Source organism: Dendropsophus ebraccatus, chromosome 11, assembly GCF_027789765.1.
Source record: "Dendropsophus ebraccatus isolate aDenEbr1 chromosome 11, aDenEbr1.pat, whole genome shotgun sequence".
Lineage (NCBI taxonomy): Eukaryota > Metazoa > Chordata > Amphibia > Anura > Hylidae > Dendropsophus > Dendropsophus ebraccatus.
In genome coordinates, this window is record NC_091464.1 from 47921500 (window position 1) to 47944726 (window position 23227).

The following is a 23227-nucleotide window of genomic DNA, read 5'->3' on the forward strand; positions in this document are numbered from 1 at the left end:
GGAGAATCATATAGACTGTATACAATATAAAACAGAGCTCACATAGCGAACAGTAGAGGCTATAAAAGAGAACATTATTAATAAAGGCCTATAGTTGTTGCACCATAATAGACATAATATAAGGATAAAAAGGTGTTCATAGCTTTTAATGAGACTCATTTGTAGTAAAAAGCAAAGAAAAGGTTTTTTTTAAAAAAATATAGTGTTACAGTGACCTATACCACCATAATGTCAAAAGGACATATTGACCCTTTTTAGGCTATGCACACGTTTGCTATCTGTGTCATGAGCATTTAATGGGATAATACAAATATATATTAAAATGTGTTTATCAAAGGTATAAAAAGTATGTTTGCTGTGCAGTCTGTTGCTCAGGAAGACCAGCTGACCTATGTACGTCACACACAAATGCGATTGTCCTGTACAGGAGCTAATGGAGCATGTTTAGTGATAAGAGGCGACTGCAGACCAGAACCTGCTGTTTAATGTTCTGTTCTCATGTCCATTAATCATCCTAGGAGCCAGCGCTTGTTCATCCAAAGCCGACAGGTATTGATCTGGGAAACTGAGGACACTCAGAACTATCACTGAGCATTCACATGATATGAGTGACCATGATTCTAGTAGATGTGTGTGCATTCTCAGATATTAAGGATTTGATAAAAAAAAAAGAACAATGGTCTCTCCATGTGTTTATCTAGCAGTAGAATATAAGCTTCACTTGGTAAACGACAATGAAAGCTGAACAATTAAGCCATGTACTATCCCTTGTGGCAAACACTATCCATCTGGCTTATGCGGCAGCTAATGACTCACAAGAAAGCAAAATAGCTTCTAAAATTAGGAATGGAGTAAAAACATACACAGTGTATATATATATATATATATATATATATATATATATATATATATATATATACTCTCAAGCTGTCCAGAGACATTAGATCTGCCAGACATGTCCATGAGGCCTTGCAGACTCTAGAGCATGGGTCACCAAACTGCAGCCCTTCAGCTGTTGAAAAACCACAATTCCCATCATGCCTAGACAGCTAAAGCTTTGGATTTGGCTGTCCAGGCATGATGGGAAATGTAGTCTTGCAACAGCTGTTGGGCCGCAGTTTGGAGACCCATGCTCTAGAGTCTACACCAAGAAATGCTACTGGTAGACAAGTTAGATTTTTTTTTTCTATTGCTTCAAGTCATAAAAAGCAGCATGATTAAAGGAACACTCTAGACATATATTAGGCCTAAAGCATGGTCTGAGGTGGGTGGGGCATGATGCAACGAAGCCTTTCAGTTAACAATTGAGCTTATGGTACATACTGTTGCCCGGGGATGATCAGCCAACCATCGAATGTGCAGTTGGGGCCTTCCAACTTTCTTCTGATGTCAGGGGAGAGATGGATCGAACAGGATTCAACATGCCTGATCCTTCTCTTCACCAACAGAGGAGTCTGACAGAGGCCTACCACATGGCCTGAGCCTGTGGCCGATCTCAGCAATCAGTGTTCTTTTACAGAAAGGCTCGATCAGTCATATGGTTGGGATCATTCGTGTGGCCTAGTCCTGCAATCAGCCACAAATCCCCTATAACACAGGACGGTGAATGTCTGAGAGCCGATGATTTTTCAACGGGGCAGACTGTCCCAATCAGTCAATAAAAGAACATGTGCTCATTCACTGGCTGATAACTAGCGCTATCGGACAGGGTGATAATGGTCTGTTCGGCCCCTAGTTGCCCGTATAATAGAGGCATTAGAGAAATCTGAAAGACAAATGATCATTTAGCTGACAGATATCTAAAATTTATGACCAGCCTTTGAGCATGTCCATTGCTTACCTATGCTCAGCCCTACAAATGTAACATTGTGCTTCCCTAGATCCTGTTCTTTACCAATATGAGAACACGTATATTGCTCTGTATTATGAGTGGTATACTGCATTGTATACACTGGGCCTATTAGAGGCCACTACTAGTAAATGAATAAACAAAACTTTAGTTTTTTTCACTTGTGCACCAATGTTATATCCTGTAAGCAAAACTGTTAACACCACATTTGCTAATTCAGTCATATCTCTTTTATTGGTGTAACCATAAATTCTTCTGCAAATCAATAACGGCTTAGAAACAATCTCCAGAAAGCGTACAGTAATGAAGAGATTTGTCACACTGAGTGGGTGAGCTCTATATACACATCATCCAAGCGGCAACCCATCAAGCTCCTCATACTTATCTATGCATACCACTGGGCTTATCTAATAACTAGCTAATAAATCTGCCTAAAGGGGTTATCCCCTGTGGATACTGGATAACTAGTTAACTGGTGGGACCCTTGGAAGTCGTTTCTACCCTCTAGTGTATGGAGCAGCAGCAACCATGCTTAACCTTTCTCCCATCACTATCTATTGGACTTCTGAACATAGCTGAGTTCAGCGCTTGACAAAGTTTACAAGATGTGCACACTGAGGAATCTGGGCGGATGACCCGCCATGGATTCTGCGGCTCGCCCCCGCTCACGGTTGCGTGCATCTTCATCTGTGCCATAGACTCCATTCTATGCACAGGCAGATCCCACCGTCTGCCCGATGAATGAACCCGTTTATTCTTCGGGCGGACGGTGGAATCTTCCTGATCGTAGAATAGAGTCTATGGCACAGGCAGAGATGTGTGCAACCGCGAGCGGGGGCGAGCCGCGGAATCCATGGCGGGTCATCCGCCCAGATTCCTCAGTGTGCACATTCCCTTATAGAGAATGAATAGAGAAGGAGTTAAGGATATCGCTGACACCCCATTCACTTAGGAGACATTTAAACTCTTTTCTCGTATTCAGTGGTATTCAGTGGGGGTCTCAGCATTTAGATCTCATCAATCAGCTACATATACTCTATCCTGTTGCTAAATGTTATTGTGGATTAACCAATTTCCTGCTTATATAGTGCAGCATAGCCTATTATTAGAAAGCAATGTAGAGGTTCCTGAGGTTCTTGCTTATGTTTGTACTTAACTAATTTAACTGATGTGGTGTGGCTGCTTTTCAGCCATATTGATTCATATTCCCCATTTAAATGATTTCTTAATGCTGCCTAGATGTTCCACATAGCCTCTGGCTTTGCAGAGAGAGCGGCTGGTGTCAGTTATGATATGCATTATATGCAGTGTTGATGTGTTTTATTATTCTAATTTTTAGAGAAATTTTCCCATGAGGAGAAAGGGATTGAGGTAATTTATGAAGATCTAAAGTCTTCAGGCTGCATTAGCACATTGTATTTTTTTACAATTAGGCAATTTAATTGCAATAAAATGATGCATTTTAACAATGATTTGTGGCAACGTCAATTTGGGAAAATTACAGCAAAAACTAAAAAAATCCTGATCCTATAGAGACAACAGCCATAGCACCATTCATAACTGGGTGTGAGTCTGTGAGCTGCCAGGAGAGATCTGCTAGGTGATGATGTCACCCTGTAATTCAAAGGAAGTCAGCTGATCCACGACAGACCACTTCCTCTGACACAGATTTTCTGTGGGTCAGGTTGGTGATCACATGACCCAGTTCAAGGAAGGAAATGCAGCAGGGCTGCAGCTAGAGCAGAGTCGAGACATTGCACGTTTGATGGGTGAATAATCCTATTTATCACTTGATATTAAGAGTACTATATATATATATATATATATATATATATATATATATATATATATATACACACACACACACACACACACATACATGTATGTATATTGGCTTTGTATAGATTTTATTCCATTGTATTGGTTATATGTTAAAATTTTTAAGATCCACGTTCTTTTTTCTTGGTCTTAACAGCTGATGGTCTAAACATAAGAACAACCATCTGTGTGTGTCATAGATCCCTGAGGACCCTGTCATTTAAAGAACACAGGGACGGAGGTGCAGTACAAGGCACACATATATTCAGGGATGTGCCTGTGTAAAGGATGAGGCCCAGAAAAACAAAGTTTTACAGTATTGGTTTTATACGCATGTAAAGCTGCCTATCTACTGCAGAGTTAGGTCTTACCTGGATAGTGGCACATGTAAGAGTAGAACCCCTCGGATTTCAGCATGATAAGCAAGGATCCCCAGCCCAGGAGAACTGCAGAAAAGAAGAGATTTTCCACCACTGCAGTACATGCCATCCACCACCGTCGCCGATGCGCTGTAGCCAATGTAGGAGCCATTTTTTCTTCTATTGATTGTCAACCTGTATAACAAAGAATAGGACATTATTATCAGCATATATAAGTGATATAAAGGTTATATAAATGCTCCTTTTCCCTTCAGCGCTGATGTAAGTCTGCACCAATCAATAAAACCAATCTATGGATGGCCATGGTCACACTGAGCCTTCCAGTCCTAGCTGACTCCAGTCCGATATATGTATACCAATATTGTGGTATACTAGATTACTATGCTTACTTACCAACATTAAATCCTATGCATGTGGGTGCACATATATTGCTGCACAGGAAGAGGTCTGGAATAACAACAATGGTAATTCTACCTTCTGACTTCAAGGGCTATACAACACCACCCGCATCTCCAAGTGAGAAGCTGCCATTCCCCTTACAGGTAGCTATGCATACAGGCTCCTCTATTTATACAACAAAAGCAGGTTCTCATCAGAAGAAACACAAAGCACAAACAGGGAGGCAGTGAGCAAGCAATAAAAGAAGTCAATGGGTGCAATGTTATCACCTTCGGGATGTTAAGAGGGGCAAAGATCTAATGGCTTAATTCCTTGTCAAAGTGTCAAGATTGCAAAGAGTGGAAACTGCTAAACAGATAACTAAATCTCTTCCTTAAAGACTCTTCACTAACAAACAACATGGATACAGATAAGATAGGAACCCTTTACCCAAGACCCATTGCTTCCCATTCTCAGATCTCTTTATTGCTCTACAAACAACATATAAAAAGTGGTAAACATTGTTGGCCATTAACACCTGAACACTTATACTAACAGCTCATCGACCAGACCACCTCCTGGTTATAGGCCAGAGCTATATGGCAACTTCTGCGACAACACGCGCCACGCGGTCTGCATTGCAGCTAACAAAAGTAAATATGGTTGCAACACGAAAGTTCCTGTGACTGATACTAACCAGAAATGTGGTTAGGCCATAAATATCCAAGGTGGAAATACCCCTTAAAGTCACCCCTATCTACACTGCTAAATGATCTGCATCCTGTAAGAGGCCATTTCAGACTGCATTGTGATTACTTCCAGTAAGAGTAGGAAAATTTCCGTCCGTGATCAATACTTCATATTCCATCTCTCCAATACTTCATATTCATCCCCTTTATAAATATGCACATACGTGTACTTATTTTAGAATGTATTAGTAGTTATAGACATTGTTCTTTGGTTTAGTGCTCCTGTAGGAACCTATTGTGTGGGTGTAGATCTGCATGTACAAAGGCAGTTTAGTTACAATCTACTATTCTGCACCCAAATAGCACGCAGCAAATAACTCTTCTCACTTGCCCTGAAGTCTTGGTGTGCGTTCACACACGCTGCTTTATTAATCAGTTTTTGAAGCCAAAATTACAAGTGGATCCCGAAAAAGGAGAACGAAGTAGACACTGCCCAACGTCCCCCCCCCCCTTTTACAATCCCCTTCCCTCCCTAACCCTGGCTTCCATAACCACATCATATGACACTCGAAAGTGCTAGCAGAATATCTAGAAGAGGGGTAAACTGAAGTCATTTTCGGAGAAGGTAGAAAATGAAAACCTTATGACCTTCTACAGAGGAGGAGAGAGATAGAAAACATCTGAAAATGATCCTAGAATAGCAAGCACTAATATCTAGCTGCAGCTCCGATACTAAAATGACAGCTTCTACGCCTCCATTAGCAATTTTTAGCCTGCTTATTAAATCCTTACTCTCCGATTCTAAGGAAATGCATTTGACTCAGCCCTTAAGATGTTTATTAAAAAGCCAATACACAAAAATGTGGAAGACTGAATAATTTACGGAGATAAGAGGTTCAGCATCGCTACGGACTGATGCAAGTGCCATGACAGGGACGTCTCGAGTATCGGGCACCACTGTCAGACTGGCCCACCAGAGGACTGGAGAATCCTGCAGTGGGCCCCCAGCTTTAGGACCTGCACAAACACAAGTTTCTCACTGGTTTTTCATTGGTGGCCCCCAGGATCATTTCCACTGGTGGGCCCCATATACCCCAGTCCGACACTGCCGGGCACTACATTGCTTACCATGGTGATTACTAAAGGTTTCCTTACAAGCTGCGTATGCAGTATACAAAATAACTATAAAATAGGACATTCTTTGTTATAATCACATAAAGCTGAATAGCAGAAGAACTAAAATAGGTTTTAACACTTACATGTCTAATTGTAAAAATGAATAATTGCAGATGTGATGGAGAAGGTCATTGTTTTACTAGTGTCTCTTCTCTGCTGTAATCCTGCTTTACTATACTTCTTAATCATGTGACAATGGCTACTACCGTGTTTGGCAGAGGAGAGGTGAGCGGCACGGGAGGGAGAGGAGGGGTGAGATGCATGGGAGGAAGAGGAGGGTTGAGCGGCATGGGAGGGAGAAGGGTTAGTGGCATGGGACAATCACAGGGAGGGAGGGGGTGAGCGGTGGCGGGTGGTGGACGGCCATACTTTCGGGGTGAGGTGCCTTATTTTCAGGGGTTCCTTACTTTGGGCTACTTGATAAAGGAGTTGGGGTATCTTATTTAAGGAGGATGCCTTACTTTTGGGGAATCACGGTACATACACAGCTATATAACAGCTAGAGCCCTTCTGGAGGATCTGTCAGGCAGCATGTCCATAGTAACGTCAGCCAACCCCACTGATATTGGTGGGATGGAATGACCATCTAATGTGTATGGGATTTAATCACACAGGCAAAATCTGCCTATGATTTCTATGGGCGCTTCAGAGTGTAACCACACGGCCAAGTGACATATGAATATAGGAAGGACCAGAAAGGAATATGGGAGTACTGGCAGCATTTGATTGATAGTAAAGATAGGCAATAAGAAGTTATCCATTAACATCCGCCATAAGTGAACACTGCTAATGCAGCTTTCTGACCAGAATTACATGGGCATGGGCAGGACACTACTCCCTGCCTTGGAAACTACAAACACATCTATATATTTTTCATTCTGTAATGCACAGGACGTTTTCTAGCTCTAGTTTTAGCCGCTATATGAACCCATAATCAGAGTCAAATTCTGCCTGAAGCCTTCTCAGCCTTCTGTAGACACTAATGCAATTAAAGAATGACAGTGCCAGTGGATATAAGGACAGCAAATACTTTAATGAGGTATCACCAGCTTCAAAAGTTACCCCCTTACCCCCCATGGATGGAGTGGCCCTGTGCGTGTGCAACCAGCGCTCCATTCATTCACTATGGGGCTTCCGATCAGTGCTGAGCTCAGTCCCATAGAGAATGAAGGTGCTGATCCATTCATTCGGGTGACAACTGACCACTGTTCTTGGGATCGGTGGGGACCAGCAGTCGGGACTGCTACATATCTGCTCGCCTGTTTCGAGGTGGGAATACCCCTTTAAACAGATATTTCTATCTTATCCCTGAGGCAGAGATCACATAGATCCCACAAATGAGCAGGTGCCATGTGAGGAGGTGACTCTATAATAGGCATAGGGAACCTTCCACCATCCAGCTGTTGCAAAACTACAATTCCCATCATGCCTGGAGAGCCAAAGCTTCGCTTTGGCTGTCCAGGCATGATGGGAGTTGTAGTTTTGCAACAGCTGCAGGGCAAAGGTTCCCCATTGCTGCTGCGGTCCCAACCTGTGTCTTTCCAGCTGTTGCAAAACTACAACTCCCAGCATGACGGAGGGACGCAGGTTCTGCAGTGTGCATTAGGCTGTGCCGGTCACACCAGAGCAGTAGCCGGCGCCCCGCCCCGCTGTCACCCCCGGCTTCCCGGACAAGCGCCCGGCTCCGCTGAAAATGAGCAAATAAGCGCGCTCCTGTGGGGCAGACCCCGCCCCCCGAGCAGCGATTGGTCATCCGAATCCTACAGCTTTCCCCTGATTGGTCGGTGAGTTGAAGCCGGGCAGGGAGGGCGGGAGCAGGTGTCACAGCAGCCGGTTTGAACCGGCAGGCGCGAGACTGCGGCTCTGCGGAAGAAGTGCCCGTGATGGGAGACGGGAGAGCGCGGGCGGGCACGGCGGAGGGGAAGGGGGAAGAGCGGAGATACGTGGTGACACACGGGAGACATTACTGCTCACAGCTTGTGAGGAGACGATAATGATGAAGGGGAGATCCCGGCGGTGCACGGACGGTCCGGGACTGGGAAAATAGGGCGACAGTGGGAGACATGTCTGAGGGGGGTGAGGAGGAAGCGGCACGGGGTGCTGGTGGGGGGTGACATCCAGGACGCTACAGCGGTCTATGTATACACATCCTCCATACAGCGGATGTCTGCACAGTGTAACATGGGAACGGATCAGCAACAATGGCAAATACCGATCCCCGTGTGTTACCTCAGCTTTACCGATCCCTGTATGTTACCTCAGCTTTACCGATCCCTGTATGTTACCTCAGCTTTACCGATCCCTGTATGTTACCTCAGCTTTACCGATCCCTGTATGTTACCTCAGCTTTACCGATCGCTGTATGTTACCTCAGCTTTACCGATCCCTGTATGTTACCTCAGCTTTACCGATCGCTGTATGTTACCTCAGCTTTACCGATCCCTGTATGTTACCTCAGCTTTACCGATCCTTGTGTGTTACCTCAGCTTTACCGATCCTTGTGTGTTACCTCAGCTTTACCGATCGCTGTATGTTACCTCAGCTTTACCGATCCTTGTGTGTTACCTAAGCTTTACCGATCCTTGTGTGTTACCTCTTCTCGGAGAGATCAACAATTGTCACACATACACGGAAAGAAAAGTGATACAAATGTCGCACTGGTGAGGGCACGGTATAGCAGCAGTATATAGATGAAGGCACCGTGTAGAAGCAGTATATAGATGAAGGCACGGTATAGCAGCAGTATATAGGCAGCAGTATATAGGCACGGCGTAGAAGCAGTATATAGATGAAGGCACAGTGTAGCAGGAGTATATAGGTGAGGGCACGGTGTTACAGCAGTATATAGGTTAGGGCACAGTATAGCAGCAGTATACAGGTAAGGCCACAGTATAGCAGCAGTATATAGGTGAGGGCACAGTATAGCAGCAGTATATAGGTGAGGGCACAGTATAGCAGCAGTATATAGGTGAGGGCACAGTATAGCAGCAGTATATAGGTAAGGGCACAGTATAGCAGCAGTATATAGATGGAGGCACAGTATAGCAGCAGTATATAGCTTAGAGCACAGTATAGCAGCAGTATATAGGTGAGGGCACGGTAAAGCAGCAGTTTATAAGGGAGGGCACGGTGTAGCAGCAGTATATACATGAAGGCACAGTGTAGCAGCAGTATATACATGAAGGCACAGTATAGCAGCAGTATATAGGTGAGGGCACAGTATAGCAGCAGTATATAGGGGAGGGAACAGTATAGCAGCAGTATATAGATGAAGGCACAATATAGCAGCAGTATATAGGTTAGGGCCCGGTGTAGCAGCAGTATATAGGTTAGGGCCCGGTGTAGCAGCAGTATATAGGTGAGGGCACAGTATAGCAGCAGTATATAGATGAAGGCACAATATAGCAGCAGTATATAGGTTAGGGCACGGTGTAGCAGCAGTATATAGGTGAGGGCACCGTGTAGCAGCAGTATATAGATGGAGGCACAGTATAGCAGCAGTATATAGGTGAGGGCACAGTATAGCAGCAGTATATAGGTAAGGGCACGGTGTAGCAGCAGTATACAGGTTAGGCTGCAGTATACAGTGCAGTGACTATAGAGGAAAGTAATGACACAATGCACCGCGATCTCTATGGGGATGAGCCGTCACCCGGTAGCTGCAGGAGGCGGCGGTATAACTCCGGTAATTGTATAAGAAGCCGCAGCTGATCCCGGACAGTGTGCACGGGGCGGTGAGATCACCGGTAACCACCCCCACCCCCCGCTGTGTCCGCCATCACCTGCCCCATCCCCGGCTCCCCGGTACGGGACATCAGCTGTCATGCCCGACAGGACTCGGTACTCACCGGTGCAGTAGACTGTAGTGACTGTAGCGGATGATGCCCGCTCTGGCGTATACCGGCGGTGCGGGTCCCGGGGCTGCCTCTATCCCTTACTCGCCTTTGGACCGGATCCGCTCCGGTACCGCAGCCTCTTCTTCTCCTTCTCGGGCCCGACCGGGTTGTTTTGTCATTTCTCTTTATTCAGGTCCTTTTTATTGCGGAGCTTCTGAGAAAAACAGTGCTCGTCTGTGATTGGCTGAGAGCAGCTAGAAACAGAATCCAGCCAATCAGGAGGCGGCTAGATAGAGAGAAGTGATGGAACAAATACATAGAGTAATCAGAGAGGGGAATAAAGTGAGAGTGCAAGGAGATGGCCGTAGAGATGGGGGCAGGAGATGGCCATAGGGATGGGGGCAGGAGATGGCCATAGGGATGGGGGCAGGAGATGGCCATAGGGATGGGGGCAGGAGATGGCCATAGGGATGGGGGCAGGAGATGGCCATAGAGATGGGGGCATCACACTCTGCCCTCTCTGTACCCTGGGGCTATTGCTGGCACAGACATGACATTGTCCTGAGGACTGAGGGCTGCCCAACAAAGAAGCCAAGAAGCTGAAACCTGACACCCTATAATATAAGCCACACAATGGAGTAAACAGCTGACAGGTCAATATGGCACTACAAGAATGACTGCCTGCCTGCCTGCCCTCTGCCTCTGACATAAACGTTCTGTCCACAGGGGGACTGCATTGCTATAGACATAGGGACATATGGATATACTTCTGGACAGCCATTGTTATTTTGTTTTCTCAGGAGGAAACCTGATCCATGGAGACCAGCCAATGGGATTCAACAGCAAAGACAAAGGGACAACAGCCTGAGACCATCACCCAACAAACAGCCTGAGACCATCACCCAACAAACAGCCAAGAGACAAGAAGAACTCCCTGACCACCAAACAAAGACATCTTATGCTGCGTCTACATGTAACGATTATTGTGCGAATTTGCACGATAACGATCGAATTCGAACGATTCGTACGTGTAAACGCACCGAACGACGAGCGAGAAATTGTTCATTTTGATCTTTGAACATGTTCTTAAATCGTCGTTCGTCGTTTGCAAAAAATTTGCAGATCGTTCCATGTAAACAGTCGTTCACCGATTTTACCTATGTGTGAGATAGGCTTAAGCGTTTGCAAAACTAATTTTCCGTACGATATATCGTTCCATCTAAACGCTGATCGTTATAAAAGAAAAATCGTTACTTCGAAGTCGTTAATCGTACGATCGGGCGAATTATCGCTCCGTGTAAACGTAGCATAAAGCTAGTCCACCTCCATCCAGATCACCAGTTGGATTATTGGGGGGTTGGGATTACAGGGCAACATTTCCAATGGTTCTCATTGTGGCACATATTGTTGATGTATAGTCCCTTATAGGATCAGCGATTACACGGGATGATTGTGGAGTAGGATCAATCAACATTAAACGCAATGATCATTGTGATCGGTCATCTTTTTAAAGGCATATCATTAATTTTATTATTCAGTATATGGAATGTCCCATCAAAATAAAAGTATTATAGAACTTTTTCATTTTAGACAATATCACCTGGATTTATATGGGAACAAAGGGGTAATGCTTCTCCTTAGGGTCTGTTCACACGTACAGACTCGCTGCGTAAAACTCGCACAGAACTCGCATCAAACTCGCATGAAAGTAGAAAATCATGTGAAAATCAAAACTCGCATGTAAAAATCGCACCAAACACGCAGCGAGAATACACATACATTGGCTTGATGGCAATCAGTATTGCTGTGGATTTATGTGCGAGAAACTCACAGCGATAAATACGCAGCGAGTCTGTACGTGTGAACAGACCCTTAAGGGTGACTTTACACGTACCGTATTACTGCTTATTTCTTGCACAAAACTTGCATCAAACTCGCATGAAAGTAGCTGCTTTTTTTGTGGTGTTGAACTCGCCTGTGAAAATCATATGAAAATCAAAACTTGCATATAAAAATCGCAGCAAACACGTAGTGAGAATACACATACATTGACTTGATAGCATCAGTATCACTGTGGATTTATGTGCGAGAAACTCGCAGCGACAAATACACGTCGATACCGTATGTGTGAAGGCACCCTAAAGGGGTTATCCAGCGCCACACAAAAATGGCCACTTTCTTCCAGAGACAGCCCCTCTCCAGTTTGGGTGGGGTTATGTAACTCATTTCCATTGAAGTGAATGGAGCTTTATTGCAAAGCACACCTGAACTGGAGACAAGAGTCATGCTGTCTATGTCAGAATGCGGCCATGTTTTTGTAGCACTGGAAAACCCCTTTAAATTTTACCTGTTATTAAAATTTTTCGACATGTCCAAAGTTTTCATCGGTCCGGGTCTGAGTGTTCACACCTGTACTGATCGGGAGAACGAGCGGGGAATGGACACAGCTGCAGCGCGTCCTCTCCCCGCTCTGAGTTAGAAAAAAAAGTCAGACTCTGTGACATGTCAAAAGTCTTTTTTTTATAACAACAGGTACACTTTAAGAATTCGTGAAGACTTATAGGGCATTCATACGTCACTGGGAATTCTGGAAAGGAGGATATGCAAAGCAGTTCTCTGGTCATCCTTGGGAGGAAGATTTTTCCTCAAGTCACTGTTGTTCTTGTACAAACTAGGGGCCACAACCCCTAAACAGCTGTCTGTAGATGGGTGACATCTCCCTATGGGAAGTTTTTTGCTTGGCTTGCTAAAGGGAACCTGTCACCCAGGTTGCCAAGTTGAAGCCCGCCCGACCCCCGGTGGAGCCCCTTATACTTACCCCTTCCTTAAAGTCCCGATCCCGGACCCCGTCCCACCACCAAGAAATCCCCATCGGGAGCCGTGCACGCTTTCACCAGAGATGAGTCCGACACCCATAGAGAATGACTGCTCCACTCATTCTCTATGGGCGTCGGACTCATCTCTGGTGAGCATGGTCACGGCTTCCAACGGGGATTTCTCGGCGGCGGGACGGGGTCCGGGACTTTGAGGAAGGGGTAAGTATAACAGGCTCCACTGGGGGGTCGGACGCGCTTCACCCTGGCAGCCTGGGTGACAGACTTCTTTTAAATCCCCAGTTATATTCTAAGGCTTCTTAAAGGAGTTAGATACTGACTTTAAGGAAAAACTACCTCCTCAAAGTGGCATCAGAGAGCTTCTTTTTATATCCTTCCCTAAATTTTCATGTGACCTATTAGGTCAAATAGATGTTATAGAGGGGAAATCATTACTTGGGACCCCTAGCTTCTAACTAGAGCACAGAGCCACTGTTGAGATGACTCTTTTTTTCTTTTCCCCTTCTTTTGTAACTAAATCTGGCTTAGGAAACCTAAATGTAAGATTTCATCCCACATGGGATATGAAAGGAACCTGTAATAACGGGGTGGTGCCTGGTGGTTCTTCCTGTCCCAACAACCTTTATTGACAGGTCTCTGCCTGTTTGGATATAGGAAGAGATCTATCAATCGAGGTTGGCGGGGCAGGCTGAAGCCACCAGGGACCACCTGATGGTTAGGACAGTTTAATACTGATGGCAGGTTCCCTTTAAAACATGTTTCAGTCTGGCCCAGTAAACATCCACGGATTACAGATGAGGCTGTGCCTAATACATCTGCTATCTACAGCTAATAGCAGAACTTCCCCCACTGCCGCAGCATGCAGTAAATAGCTAGGATGTTGTAATAAGATGTTGACGTGGTCCAAAGCTGGCCAGAGGAATTGCATTTTTGTCAGTAACTTTGACAGGATCTCCCAACAGTCGAATGTTATATAATATTATCTGTATGGGCTACTGAAGGGTGAAAATGGGATTTTTAACCTGTTTAATCCTCTGCCTTATGTGTGTGATAGGGAAGGTGGAGTTATAGCTGTTTGCCATTAATGTTTTGTGATACTGAGACCATGGTCAGAGTTACCTATGCTACCCTTTCTTTATCCTCTAGATTGGATTGGAGGCAGACCGTGAGCGGGGTGGGGTGGGGTGGGAGGCAGGGTGGAGGGTCTTTCCATAATGTGTTTGTTACATGTAACATGTTCTGTTTTCATTAATTATTGTGTCGCCTCCAGCCTACGTTAGGCCGGTTGGCATATACTGTCCATAACAGTCCATAACAGTGGGATTTCCCGTCCATCGTGATTGTGTCATAAAAATGTTAAAAACGAATAAAAATATTTTAAAAAAAATGTTCTGTGATTCAGTGTTTCTTACTACAAATGAACAATTAGTCTACCTCAAAGTAAACTGTTTAACATTAATCAATTAAAATGCTTGTGGGAAATTCTTTGTAAAGTTAAATGTGACCAGGCTGGGGTTAAAACTTTAAAAAAGATGTGAACTCAACAACCCTGATCTCTCATTGCTATCATTCCTATGGTCCCCAATCTCGCAGTGGCCGCAGCAAGCTGTGTAGCAGTGGTGGGGGATCAGGGCAGATGAGTATGCATTTTTTTATTGTTTTAACCCCAGCCAGGCCACATTTAACCCTAAAAAGAATTCACGGAATAATAAATAGTGCGCACTAGTAGACTAGGTTGAGGCCACAGAAATAAATTCTGTTCTGCTGGTATGCTGATGTATTCGCCGAACATTAGCTACTCATGCACAAAATAACAAATAGAATTCTGTACATGATTTCACATAGAGATAAAAGCAACATTTTGAAAATGTGCCCCCGTTATACCTCAGAGGGACGATCAATGCTATCCGTTCTACTGTGACTGCCTTAACACCCATATACAAAAATATGGGTCTCTATATATCAGAAACCTAGCCACATAACCAGGCTGCCCTTACTCAGCATCCCTGTATACATTCTACCCCGAGGCCGGGCTGTTTGGGCCACTTAATTATGTAAATGCTGGATCCTGAGCAGCTAGCCCTGCTTCTGGAAGGAATATTATGTCAAAGGCAAATGGCTTCCTCACAGGAGAATAGGGTTCCCAATGAGCATTGTGTTGTTTTTTCCTCTGTATACAATAGACCTGCTGGCAGATGCCCTTAATTTTTATGCGTACGAATACATCATGTATTTGCATTATTGTACTTCAGGTTGCTTTTTAATGGTATGCAAGTGTGTGTTGTGAGGTTAAGATTTACATATGTGTAAAAGTGTATTGCCTACTATCATAGTATAGTCCTCAAGGGCTTTTCCCTCAGTTTAGAATGTACAGGATGAAAAGTCGCAGGACAGCCTTTTATTTGAGAAAGAAAAGGGAAATTACATATCTGCAAATAATGGGTGAGGGGGGCCTATCTTTTAGGTTATGTCCAGAACATGGCCGCCATCTTGAAAGACGCCATATTGGACCGACAGAAAGTTTTTTCCAATGGAAAGGTGGTCATGTAGCATATCAAAGGAGAACAGAATTGTCTCAAAATTGATTGACACAATTACATTTATAACATCTTTTGTGGTTCTAAAGTTATCAACACAGATAGTTGCAACAACAACTGACAATCTTCCCTGTGATGCACAGCTACTTGACATGTTCAACTTGAGCTGAAGCTGAATACAAAGCAATTTTTGTATTGATAACTTTGGACCAAAAGAGCTATGCTACTTTGACTATGACATCCTACATGACCATCTTTCCTTAATTCAATATGGCGGCTTTAAAGATGGCCGATATCAATCAATCTCTGTATCCACACATTTACAAGTAATGACAAATCTAGAGGCTATGTCTACCCTTTTGATCATTTTTATTATTGAGCCAATGTATGAAACCACTTAGCAATATGTGTAGTAAAACTTTTCCTAGTGCTTTGTTTCTGCAGCTTCTATACAGATCTATATGTCTCTATGACAACAGACAACAAACAAACCCTGTGTAGTCTGATCCTTCAACAGTACTCACACCTTTCTGACCTGTCACTTATGAAGGAAAACATCACTGTAGAATTACACTATACAGGGTTTTCTGTCTGTGGAGATGCATTATAGGCCTGTAGAAAAAAAAAACTATTGTGAAGCTTTATAAAAAATAAAAGTGGTTGCAAATGGGACATAGCCCTCAAATCTTTAAGCCTTTAAATCCCCATCAAACATGGGGAGAAAATGTTCTACACTTTGACTTACACAGGTTGACTCCAATAGACTCCACCCTCCAGTTAGTTTGTTAAGGAGGTACTTTGACATCAGGTAAAATAATAAACCTGCTACAGATGCATATAGCATTGGTTACCTGTCTGCCCCAGTTCTAGAATCACAACAAATCTATTAGTTTCGGGGTCTTAGGTCTGTATTTAGTGGCTGTACTTCCCGGTTGAGCAGTTAATCAGTATTACAAGTCCCAGGAAGCATTCCTTTCCTTCAACTCTTGATCCCAGTCCTCCCACCCTGTCTGTTTCCCTCCCCCAGCACTTCTGCATCGACTTTAGAGGGGGATTCATAGTCTACAAAGATAGAGAGGAGCTGGGGAGCTATAGACGATACTTGTTCATTGGAGTTCTACTGCTTTTTATTTCCTGTCAGTCGTGAATCACACAACAACACGATGAAGCCAGTACTAGTAGTGATAACACTATATTATAAGTTATATATCTTATGGTCATGTAGATTTCTGAGGCTGCCATCTGCACCTCTCAATAAATCTGCCATGGGTGCGAGTGGAGTAAGTTTACATTTGACTGCAGTATGGATTTGTTGGTCTTGATAAATGTCCCCCATAATCTCTATATGTACATGCTCATAATGACTTTATCGATTGATTAATTCAGCTGCCCTTAAATTGTACTTTTCCTTAAGAAAATATATAAACAAAATACATTTTCTTTATATTTTATACACCAATCCAGAAAATGGTGCAGCAATACACCAATAAGCAATGTTCTGCTGATGTCATGAAGGTCTTCTACTGTTGTGGACATTACTGAGTGAGGAAGTGGAGGTAAGCATGAGTTGGAGGTAAGGCAATGTCACTGGTATGGGATCATGTCTGGCTGCCAGTATCGGTCACTGTAGCCATCATGAAGGAAAAGTAGCACTGCTGTGGGGACATGGGGATGGGTAAGTATACATTATTTTATGATTCTATTCTATGATGGTCCTGCATTCCCCTTCCGCACTGTATTTTTTCTGTTTCTCCTTTAAGAAAATCTCTCACAAATATACCAGAGAAAAAATAGCAATAAATTCAAGCATTAAACATCAGCAATGCAATAGAACACTATATCCAAAATGTACAATTACATTACTATGACAGTGTTTCTCTACCTGTTGTAAAACCACATGTGATACCGCAGACAGTAGGGTAGACAGTGGATGCAGATTCAAGGCTCACCATGATGTCACTTGGGCTTTGTACGCATCACCCCGACTTGAGGGCTTGCAGATGTGACTGGTGCTATTACATGTCCCAAGTTTTTTTTTGTTTTTTTTTTTGTGACCTTTTTTATGCTTGGTGGAGCTCAGCTGGATCAACCGACAGGGACATTAAAAAAAATGATCTTTCCTTTTTGATTGGAGATTTCATTTATTGTGTCCCTCTAAAATCTATAGTTTTAAACCCCCACCCAATGTAAATCTTGCACAATGCAAGAGTATTTAAGGACAATGCCAGAGAAAATTGCTGAGTTATATGTAAGTACACTTCAGGTTGCAAAGTAACGTTGGTTTGTTAGTCACCAATATGACTAAAACTTGGACAAACCTCAAAAGGCTTTGTATGTATGTTGTTTTTAAACAGTGATATACTTATAAGATTACAAAGGAACACAAGGGCATGCACAGGCATAACACAATAGAAAACTGGCTAAGTAGCATAGAAAGCTTTAGGCTGTGTTCACATACAGTAAAATAACTACATCTGGTCTTAATTTTGAGTGAAAATAAAGCAATGTGTGAATAGGTGAAAAAAATGCTTTTTTTTTGCAAACGCATGTGGCAAATAATGTTAATTATTTTCATGGTCATGCCCGTTTATGTCCGTTTTCTATAGGGTGTGTGCCCTGTTGGCCAAGTTCCCATTGACTTCAATCAAGTGCATTAATACATAAAAAATACAGGTGTCTTTTTACCTAAAAATTACGGCCGTATTTTACTTTTCTTTTCTTTTTATAGTGATAGTCATGTATTGATAGTAAATAAGAAGGGAATCTTTACTTGGATTGCTGAGAAGAGCAGCTCTCACTGTGAAGGGCTTTGTACAAGCATATTGTGTATGATGGTGAGAGACCCCCAGTAAGCCACACTCCTAGGATCAGCTCCTCCCTGGGGGTGGCGCAGTACAATATCATGTTATCCCGAGAGCCTTTCCACTTGTATAGTGCACTTCTTGGATTTGTTTTTCTGCAGATGCTCTTCTTTTTCTAAAATAACAGATTATTGCTTCATCTGGGTTGAGGGAACAGAAAGTCTACGAATTACTGGACTTCAGAAGAATTTTAAATCCCCGACTGTATTTGTTAAAAAAAAAAAGAAAAAAAGCCAGCTGTAGTTTTGTTTTTGACAAATCTCCTTGAAAGATCTGAGATTAACATGACTCTTTCTAAAAGCTGAAGCCTTAGACATGATTTGCAAACCAGTTGGTCTGGAATAAAATTAGAGGCCATATAGCGCCATCTAGTGAATTTCTCTAAACAAATGCATTGTTTGGCCTCATAGATTGGGAATGCATGAAATGTTGTAGAAAGAATGTAATATTTGCATATTATTCACCAATTATATTTGACTCCTTTGTGATAGTTTCATATGCACCATCTCCCGACCTCCGAGTGTCTTCGCTGTAGAGCAGCAGAGGCTGATTTTCTCCACATGGTATAGCATTGTCCACCTAGACATACCTATTGGCAGGAGGTTACTAATTTTTTCACTCTCCTATTGGAAATATCAGCCCCATGAAAGGAGAAGTCCAGCAAATATTTTTATTAAAGTATTGTATTGCCCCCCAAAGTTATACAAATCGCCAATATACACTTGCTTATAAAGTGCTTTTTTCCCTGCACTCAAGGCTTCACTTCCTGGATAAAATGGTGATGTTACTTCCTTGATAACATGGTGATGTCACTTCCTGGATAACATGGTGATGTCACGACCCGACTCCCAGAGCTGTGCGGGTTGTGACTGCTGGAGAGGATGATGGCAGAGGGATGCTCAGTGTCCCTCCAGTGCCCTGTGTCCCTCAGTGTCCCCCCTGGAGCCCAGGCTTCAACATATTTTGGTGGCACAAAGGGACCTATAACACAATATTAGGCAGAGGTTTTATTGATATGGCTGTTTAGTGTAGTCTGGGATTGTTTCTATCACATGATAAAAAAAAAAATAATAAAATAAGGCTCCAGCACATGCACACTAGTGTAATACAGTTCCATGCAGCCTTCCAGTTGTACAAAACCATATTACAAGACTTACAAGAAGGTATTTTTTTGTTAAATTCATATAAATCTAGGAGAAACAGATCCTGTATTTTAGAGATTACATACACATACATGTTACAGTATAGAGGCAAAAATCTTAATAATAATTATTATTATTTTGATTTACAGCATATAACACCAACAGATTCTGCAGCACTTTACAATTCTAAAGAGCAAAGACACATTAAGTGCCTAATAAAAAAAATATAAAGGGCGATATCCTACTTATGAATGACCCTTGAGCTACAGTGATGGAGAAAAAAGGGATTACCATTATGTTAATTTTGCAGCTATACGAAAACAGCCTAGTTAATTTTAGATATCAATGAGACATCTCATTGTTTGTGGATAGCTAAGCTGACATATTACATTATGCAAGAAAGAAAAGGTTGGAAGAGTCTGCCACCTTGTGTTCTTCTGAGGAACTACATGTTGTTTTTCTTTCAATTATCATTGTGCACATTGTTTCTGACATGCTGACCCCAGAATGTCTTAAAGCTAATCTGCATCTCTTTTAAATATGAAATATATTTTTAGATATGCATGGCAAGGGTTCATGCTGTACTATTTTGTTGACTGATTTCTGTATTGTATTGCTGATTACTAGATGTGATTTCTCAGACATGCCTACCTATTAATATGTAGGTTTACAGCTTATAAAGCTTTCTGTGTGAATGCTAATACGTGACTGTGAGACCAAAATAGGAGCAGAGCTTATTTGTAATCTTTAGCCATGTAGCAGCAACTGCATCCAGCCGGTAAGGCTCTGCACATGTGTGTTCAGCAATCTGGAGCCTTCCCAGATGGGAACATAGGCCAATACAAACTGAATTCATTGCATCTGGCATTCCATCCAGTGTGCCAGAGGCTGACATAGAATGCTGGACATATAGACCATCCAGCCCATTTCTACATGCAACATTTCCTTATCTGATGCAAACATACCGGATGGCAGCTATGCCAGATCACAGACCAGATGTGCACCTAGCCAAAGGCATATATATACTTACAAGGGTTATCGTCCATCAAGGCTATTAGCAAAATTGCCCTCATTCCAATCATAATTTGTTTTTTTAAATCAGGTCTTTTTGTTTTTGAAAACTCACCAAATAATGCACATATACATCCAGTACAGAAGAGAATGTACATACTATCCACCGCATACAACATAAGGTACACAACCTATTGAGAGTGGTTTTGATCTTCTGTTTTTTTTTTCCATTTGCTCCAAATGATCATTAAACAGAATGCACAATTATTAAACAACTAGTACAACCACACATAGTACCTAGCATGTAGCACACTTACATGCCAAAGGAGATACTCTATCTAGTCCAAGTTTGTCTCAGTCTAAATTGTCTATAAAGCACTAACAAACAATTGCAGCGGGTGACGACAGGCTGCAACCCTGGTGTATCAACCCATCTACCCAGATTGATTCAAATTTACATGGGCCGTTTCTCTTCAAATAAACACTCCTCTCCAATCTTATTACTAGAGTCATCCTGGTCTTGCACTCTATTAGTGTAGGTGGTGCAGATTCATGTTGACGCAATGGTTTTCCTAGCCTGGTAGAGAGCACGTTGGACCCCTACTAAGGCATATTCATCCATTTGCAGACCATCTAGCAGCCCCAGAATACATTGCCTCGGGTGAAGTTCCAGGGTAACCCCAAAAACCTCTTTGATTAGGTCAACAATTTCTTTCCAGTAGGACTCAAGTTCCCTACAACTCCATAGCATGTAATAAATGTGCATCATCCTCCCCACATCTCTCTACCCTATTTTAAACAATTCTAGTGGCGTTTTACATACATGATGTAGTAAAAACAATTGTGGCATGAGGTGTATCTCACACAGGGAGCAGAGGTGTGAGTGAGAGTACCTTGTTCTATCGTCTGTCATCCAGTTCCCCTACATCACCAACCCACTTTTCTCCCACTGACAAAGGAGCCTTGCCTATTATATACTGTGGACAAAGTATCTCTCAATGTTTCTCTACTCCCAATATCAACCAATAAAGCATGAGTCCCAATGTTAAACACCACCAATACAACTTCTTTCCACACTTTATTGACGTAGTATATACCCATCTTAGTCCATGGAGAAATCCCTCTAAATTAAAAACTTCCGGGAGAACTGAGTTTTTCCAAGTAGGGGAGAATGTAATGAACCCAGTAACCTCTAGCAGTGCCTTAGCCTTGTCCCAAACCCTGGCCATGAGGAGTAGTTTGGGGAGTACCTTTCCCTGACCTCTAGTGCAAGCAACCTCTATCACTGAATGGCTCTATCACCTGTATGCCAGAATGCCAGACGGCCTGCTATTCCCAAATCATCTACCTGACTCCAGCCTTTTAAATGCTGCAACTGCCCCACTAAGAAGTACAAGTAGGGATCTGGGATTGCTAACCCCCGTCATCTTTTCCACTCTGAAGTCTATCTTTTTTCCAAATCACGTCTCTAAATATAGATTTTATATGTGTGAAGTACTTAGCGATAATTGGGGCTCTATGAAGACTTAGGGTCACTCCAAACTTGAGAATTAAGGCCACTGTGCTCTGGGGAATTTTCAGTACAGCAGAATTTTTTTGTAACCTCCAGATCTGTGTCTCCACACAGTCCTGTCTCTGAGCTCTACTGGCAGTTCTTTCCTCCTCATGGCTTGTTGTTTTCTCTGATATACATTGTCAGCTGTGAGATCTTATATAGTCAGGGCTGTGTCTCTCCAAATCATGTCTAATCAACTGAATGTACCATAGCATAGCAGTGGGCCTGAATATTTATGTCAAAATATTACTTTTTCCTTCTTAACAAACCAAAAGAAAAATTCATAATGCCTGTTTTCACATTCCCCTTATGAAGTACTGACAGGAGATTGATGGGGGGGGGGTATATATATATATATTTATATATTATTTTTTTTACACATGGCCAGACCATAACAAAATGGAGAAAAGTGAAAAGGTCTGAAGATTTTCCGAATGCATTTTGGTCTGCCAAGCTCTTCCCTTTATGGTGGCTGTTTTAACCAATGGCAGAAGGACACTTTCAGCAGGACAGTGCACCATGGATTGACAGTACATCATCAGAACTGAATCCTATACAGCATCTCTTAGATGAGTTAGAATGGGCTGTTTTTTCTTTTTTTAAATTACATCCGTCATTCCAAATGATATCAGTCATTTTACGTTTTGGGTGTTGTCAGTACAATGATGGCTATTGATACATTAAACTAGTTCAGGCCCTTTTGGATACGGTTCTTTTTTGAATGTCTATTGAATTTAATAGTAAAGAGAGTGAAAAAAAAAGTGTGTGTACAATTAAAAAGACGTCTGCAATAATTGTCATGATCATTAATCTGACGTCCGCACAAAAGACGTCCACTATTTAATACACTATGTGACTTGGGCAGTCGTCATTCCATTGACTTCAGTGCATTCCACTGCCGTCAATTAAAATGCAGTAATAAAACATTTTTTTTCATGGGAGTACCTGTAGTAGCTGGGAAGCCCTGTAGTAGCAGGATGGGGCCTCCATGGATCGGATGTTTTCCAGCACGTGCCGCAAATATTTTTTGGGATTGAATGTCTACTTCTGCACCAATGCTGTGTCTAAGTAGCATCCACATGAATGCCAGGAATCAAGGTTTCCCAGTAGAATATTTCCCAGAGCATCACAATGCCTCGGCTGCTTTGCCATTTTCCCCAG

At 42.7% G+C, this 23227-nt stretch overlaps 1 protein-coding gene across 1 annotated transcript in view; it reads right to left on the reverse strand.

Annotated features, from left to right (window-relative positions):
- SLC43A2 (solute carrier family 43 member 2) overlaps positions 1 to 10315 on the reverse strand; it is a 52846-nt gene extending 42531 nt beyond the window's left edge. The window contains exons 1-2 of the mRNA XM_069945007.1: positions 10139 to 10315; positions 4039 to 4221 (exon numbers count right to left, since the gene is read on the reverse strand). Of these exons, the coding sequence (XP_069801108.1) occupies positions 4039 to 4198 (160 nt within the window). The 5' untranslated portion in view covers positions 4199 to 4221; positions 10139 to 10315. The remainder of the gene's footprint in view (positions 1 to 4038; positions 4222 to 10138) is intronic.
- Positions 10316 to 23227: the final 12912 nt, after the last annotated feature.